The sequence below is a fragment of the Pygocentrus nattereri genome, chromosome 2 (genome assembly GCF_015220715.1).
Source record: "Pygocentrus nattereri isolate fPygNat1 chromosome 2, fPygNat1.pri, whole genome shotgun sequence".
Classification (NCBI taxonomy): Eukaryota; Metazoa; Chordata; class Actinopteri; order Characiformes; family Serrasalmidae; genus Pygocentrus; species Pygocentrus nattereri.
In genome coordinates, this window is record NC_051212.1 from 43836277 (window position 1) to 43843082 (window position 6806).

At 36.5% G+C, this 6806-nt stretch overlaps 1 gene segment (V, D, J or C); it reads left to right on the plus strand.

The window, feature by feature from the left end:
* Nucleotides 1–5262: 5262 nt before the first annotated feature.
* LOC119262065 lies at nt 5263–5928 on the plus strand. The segment is given in 2 exon segments: nt 5263–5424; nt 5566–5928. Coding segments are annotated over 2 exon segments (381 nt in total).
* Nucleotides 5929–6806: the final 878 nt, after the last annotated feature.

Genomic DNA, 6806 nt, shown 5'->3' on the forward strand with positions numbered 1-6806 from the left:
GCACTGAGAGCTTAAACACTCTATTGACTCCATCTGATCATATTCACAATGAAGAGAAACCTCCTCATCATCCTCATCATCACATCAGGTACTCACTGTGAAGATGAGCTTAGAAATATTTGAAAAATTATCGCTTTAGTGAAATGTTTAATATTCTTTTTCTTCTTTTTTGAATTGTTTACAGGTGTGTTTGGTGCTGATCAAATTGAACCATCAGAATATCAGAAGAATGATATTTTTGAAAAAGAGGGAGAACCTGTTACACTGAAATGTTCTTATGACACAAGTAGTGAAAATGTCTATCTCTACTGGTACAGACAGTATCCTAACAGAGTTCTACAGTATTTACTGCGGAGAGGAGCTCGACGGGAGAGTTATAGCCATACCTCAGACAGCAGATTTTCATCTACTGCATCCAGGTCATCCACTGAGCTCATTGTTAGAGAACTAAGACTGGCAGATACAGCTCTCTACTACTGTGCTCTTAGAGATGTTAGAGCCCAGTGATACAAAGTCTCAGAGACGCTTTACAAAAACTCACACACCTTCTGTTTGCTTTGAACACAAGAAGATCAAAGTAACATCCAAACCACAATGTATTCTCTGTTATTACACGCTTTCTAAGCAGAAAAAGTGAAGCCACATGTAGCAGATGCAAAATAAAATTGAAGTATGCTGCATGTTGCAGGGTGTTGCATTCTAATTTATATTAAAAATGTGTGTGTAGTGCACATCCTAATGTACTCAATAATACATTATGCAGAAGTAATGCAAACTCTAGACTGACACGACTAGAGCGATATGACAAAAGAGCATTATATGTTTGTCAGACAAGCATAAGCAGTTGATGGTTTAGTATAAAGCCATATATATATAATTGTATTGTGGCTAGGTGTGAAATCAAGTCTAGATAATTCAGAGAATGTGGATTCATGGAACTGTGATGTGAGGACAGATGGCAAATTTCGAAATGGCTAATGGGGCTATTACATTTATGTTATAGCATATTTCCTGAGGCCAAAAGTCCAAATATCTAAACTAAATACACAAGTTTGCATAAGCCCAAACAAACAGAATCTAAAAAGAACATGCATTAATTAAGATACCAAATTATCTCTCAGGGGTACACCATCAATATTGACTCTATAAACTTGATTTTAGGCTTTTTGTTTAATATTTCTGTTTCAAAACATTTGGTTAGGAAAATGTACAAATATGTACTTTTTTCTCCAGGGAGAAAAAGCTTAAGTACAACATTGGACCTTGATGGTACATTGATATATTTCTTATCTTGATGAATGAAAAAATGGTTGGATGCTGTAATGCTTGAATGCTGTAAATGGTTGGAAAGCATTTAAGTCATATTAGATCTGTGCCTAACACAACTATCAAGAGACAGATCTTCTATGTGCCAACTTCACCAAATAGTCATATTTTTTAAATCAATTTAATGCATATTGATAGTCCCACCAAAAATATGTATTTTGGGGACATTAAAAGAACAATGCTCCAGGGGAAGCATGTCTCCACACATTGGATAGTAAAGGCTAAGCTCTTAACCATAAACCTCTAGTGATGCCTCTGGATAGAATGATGGTCTCCATGTTAGCTGGGGTTCCTCTATTAGTCTGTTTTGGCCAGTGTCCTGTGTCTGGATGTTGTCTGCATAAACATTTAAAAGATAAGCACAACTGCATGTCATCGGAATGTGTTACCTGAGGTAGTACAGCAGCACTGTGATCAGACCTGTGTGTGCAATGCGGCCAGCTTGACTACATTTGTGGTTTAATGTTAGGTGTGTGTCACCCGGAATAGTTAATATTTAGTGAGAGAGGAGGGAACGATATTTAATGTTGTCATTGGGTTTTTTAGACTTTTGTAGGGTTATGAACATGACAGTTGAAACACAATTTGTTATCTGAGATGGACAGAAGACAGATCTCCCATCACTCCTGTCTGTATTTTCGTCCATGTTTTTATCAATTGTGCTTGAGTTGTGGGTCCTAAGCAGAAATATCTGGAAACAGAGGCTACAAATCGCTTCCTTCCCCCCAGAACTAAACTCAGCACCATGGGGCACCGGGCCTTCTGTTCTGCTGCTCCTCGCTTATGGAATGCGCTCTCGGACCATCTGAGGGGACCACAGTCAAGTGAGAGTTTCAAAAAAGGACTTAAAACCTTTCTCTTCAGCAGAACTTACAACCCTTAATCTTCATATGGAGTGTAAAGATGTTTTTATAGTAGTTCTTTGATTTTATAGAGATGCTTCTACTATATAGCACTTTGAAATTCAGTTCAAATGTAAAGCGTGTTACAAATAAAATGTATTATTATTATTATTATTATTTGAAAAGCGCACGTGTAAATGTGCCATGTCTTGACTAGATTATGATCTGATAAACACAATATGATCACGGTGATTGGATGCAAATGTGAAGTGTATACAAGGCCTAAGCTGTGCAGAGGTGAGTAATTGCATGTTATACTTATGCTGTTACATTTACTTAGATAACCTTCTGAATGAATTGTATTTGGGTGATGGGTTTGACTGCTTTTGCCTACAAGACTCCTGGATGTTATTTTAAAAATGTGGATTAATAGAAGAAAAAGTTATTTTTAGAAACTGAATTTCAGACAATTGAACATCAACTGTAAATTTTAGTTTCAGATTTTATCTAACTCTACTGCAAGTTCAGTTTTAGTTCAGAATTTTGCATTAAAATTAAAATTTCTAATGGCACAAATCTCCACTCCATCTCATTAGCTGTGGAAACTACCCAGCACTGAATCATATTCTATTTCAAGGTATAGCAGGATTTCCTCTTCATGCTCAGAAACATAATTACAGAAATCTTCCAGCAGAGGGCAGATTTCTTCTAAAAATTCTTTAAGAACTGACAGATGGTGTCATGTGTTACTGTTTTAGGGGAAATTGAAGTAACATGAAGCAAAACTGAGCTACAATCAACTGCTGTTCAGTCATGGCATGTCTTGGTGGTTGGTGTCTTCTTTTTCTCATGTTAGGTAAGATACATGCAACTAATGCAGAGCTTTGTCAGATAAGAAATGTCACATCTCCAAATATGCATTGAAGAAATGGTTCACTTTGATAAATTTTCACTGAGCTTATGATAAATCTGTTCAGCAGGTTACGCGTCTGGAGAAGGAATAGAACCAAGTTCTTCCACTGTCAGTGTTCTACAGGGAGATTCTGTAACTTTGTCCTGCAATTATACTGGATCTGCTTCCACTGATTATTTGCTCTGGTATCGTCAGTATCCCAGATCCAGGCCTGAGTTCCTGATCTTGGTCAGTGAAACTAACATTACACAAAATGCTGATCCTCCAGTTGCTGGAGTGGGTACAAATATAATTCAAGAGAAAAACCGTGTGGATCTGTTGATCTCCTCTGCTGCAGTATCAGACTCTGCGCTCTACTACTGTGCTCTGAGGCCCACTTTGACAGGACACCATGAAATACTGTACAAAAACTCTTTGGCACTCAGACCTCAGTTTAAGAGATATTCTGTCTAATTTATTCCCTTACCACAGGGGCGCTCAATCCTACACACCCTCACTCAAGCTTGCATCATGTCCCATCTTGCTCAGTACTCTATGGATCACATACAGGACATCTTTGAGCAAAATGTAGCTTAAATGCTCATTGACGTGACTTTTAGTGCCACATTTAACTCTAAAAATGTTTTCTTTGTCCTCTCAATCAGGTGTCATGATAGTTTCATTTTTTTATTTTTAACACACAGTGTAATCTTGGATAGGGTGACCTTGGATAGTTACTCAAAAGGTAAGATAACTTGCTTCATTTTAGAAACATTAAGAAGCTGTTCAGGAGCTAAAGTGCCAGATCTTATTGATGAGTTTAGTCACTGAATCACTAAAAAGAACTGCAGTGACCACATAGTCAGTATTTCCAGAATATGTTGTATTGCTTTAGGACATCTACTGATTTTCATCAGTTCATAAGCACACAGCCAGGTGGTTTTGATGCACTGTGGTGTGTTTTGTTTAATTTATAACAATTAAGCAACATTTCTTGTTCATACGCAGAGATGCAATTGTGGAAATCTTCCAGAAGAGGGTAGATTTTATCTTGAAATTATTTATGTGCTGAAACTTATTTTGTGTGTCAGAGCTTCATGAGACTGAACTTGCCATTCATTGTATGTCAGTGACTCCCTTTTTCATTTTAGGAAAAAAATGAATATTTCAAGTATATTTTCTAGTTAATTACCACAGTCAGGCTTACATTTGCTAATCCAAAATATCCCTAAAGATACTGGTATCATCAGCATTGCAGATTCAGATCAGAGTTCCTGTTTCTGGTTAGTATCAGACTCTCTAATATTGTGTTCTGCTCACAGTAAAAACAAAAAAACAAACAAAAAAAACACACCATGACACACTGGACAGGAATCCTCTTTAGCCTGAGCAAAACTACTGCTTTATTAATCTCTTCTACTGTCTTAAAATGCATAACAGAGTTGTGTTCTTTAGGGACGGCACTGGCTTTCCAAAGTGCTCTCTAGTTTATATTTATTGTAAGGATGTTGATGTTGATTCAACCATTATTAATTCTATAAATAGTGTGGTATTAGATTAATGAGTTAATTAATGAGATTAATGTGTTAGTGTATATCATTTTTTTCAAAAAACATATTTTTTTCAAAAAACAATAAAGTTTGTCAGTTTAAACATTTGATATGTTGTCTATTTTCAATGAAATACGGGTTTTAAATGGTTTTCACATCATTGCATTTTGTTTTTACATTTTGCACTGCGTCCCAACTTTTAGAAATGGTGTATTATTATTATTATTATTATTATTATTATTATTATTATTATTATTATTACTTAGCTTTCTACATTGCCATTATCTAGCCCCTGTAACCAGTCAGATCCTTTCCAAGGATGTCTGATTTAACTGCAGATTTATGTATTACTGGTTCTGCTTCTATGTTGGACAAATACAGTCTTTTATACAACAAAGTTTATTTTGGGCCTGTACATGTGACTTACACTTGACTACACCACTGATTTAGCCCATTTGTTGCTGCACAATTGATCACCACCCACCCTCACCCTATCTATCAATGAAAAGGGAAGATGATTCTTAGAACAGTAGTGACACTAAAATGGGGCCACTGTGGCTGCAGATTTTCATTCTACCAAAGCAAAAGCAAAAATGGTCAGTTGTTCGAAGAATTAGCAATTAATTAAATGAACAGAATCAGGTGTGTGACAACTCCTGATCTGCCTTCCTGTGTTCTTATTACAGACTCAATGACAAATGTAGGAGGAGTCTTTACATATTGGAACAGTAGCAGCAAATCTCTCCTCTTTATCTGAACACTGGAACCACCACGATGTGTCTGTGCTCTCTGACTGTTTTTATGATCATACTAAGTAAGTGTAGCAGACTCAGTTTTTTCCACTTTTTTATACTGATGTGTATGTGAGTGATAAATTATGTTGTGTGCCAATTATTTTTTTTCTGCAACACTGAAAGCTTATTAATGTTTTTAAATTAATTACATTTTTCTACAGGGAACTGTGTTTCACAGTCAATAGCACCACTAGAGGACAAAATGCAGGTGCATGCTCTCGAAGGTGAGAGAGCTAATCTCTCCTGCAAGTATGATAAAGCAGACTATCTGTTTTGGTACCGTCAGTATCCTGGATCCAGACCAGAGTATTTACTGACGATCATCCTATCAACAAAATCTGTAACTCCAGTCCTCCAGCAACTGAAAGCTGAAGTGGATGGAAACAGAGTGGATCTGTTGATCTCCTCTGCTGCAGTATCAGACTCTGCACTCTACTACTGTGCCATGAGGCCCACAGTGACAGGAAACCCAGCTACACTGTACACAAAGTGTTTCATATGACTCACACAGGGCAGTGCTGTTATCAACAGGGGGAGCTATTTGTCTTTTTTCATTTAGACTTTCAGCTTTTTAAACCTCCAGGCTAGAATACTAGTTTGCTCTGGAACACAACTCTTTATCAAGTTGACAACAACAAGCTGATGCTGCTTTTCTAAACTTTACACACATTTATCATATTAGTGTTTAATCAGCAGATACACAGAAAAACGTTTCTGGAATCATATGACATCATAATGTTCTACTATTATGATACAAACAGATTTGCATTTTGCAGTGTGTGATGTAATTTGTTAAACTTTTCCATTTTTCCTTATTTTAAGTACTCAATATAATTCTGATTCAAATTCTGGTGAATACCAGAATCTCATCTGATTAGCAGAGAGGTCTCATGATTAAGTCTTTAATGTAAAATAAATAGTAGGGTTTAATTTTCATTTGCTAAAGGGCTGAAACAGAGTTATGTGATGAAGTGAGAGACCACATGTAAGAGAAGACATGTAAGTAATATAGTTCAAACATGGCATTCTCTGTTTATGTCTGACTTCTACTTGTACTTTCCACTGTAAATATAATCAGTATATATATTTGGATTATAATTTGTATTATTTAAGAATATAACACACAGTACACATCATATAGACTGGGAACAAATAAGAAATGAGAGCAGGGGAAGGTGGGGGCAGTAGTAGTGATATGTCTCCCCCTCTATAGAGACTCTACTTGGACTCTCCCTTGCCCCACCCACTTGCACACCTGCAAGGTACCCTTGACTCATTACCTCCTTTTTATAAAGCCATTTGTTTGGTAAAGAGTTTGTGAAGTCTGTGTTTGTTTTCTTGAGTTCTGAGCCTGTTTCTTTGTCTTGGTTTTCCTTGTTCTTGACCCCTGCTTATCCTTATC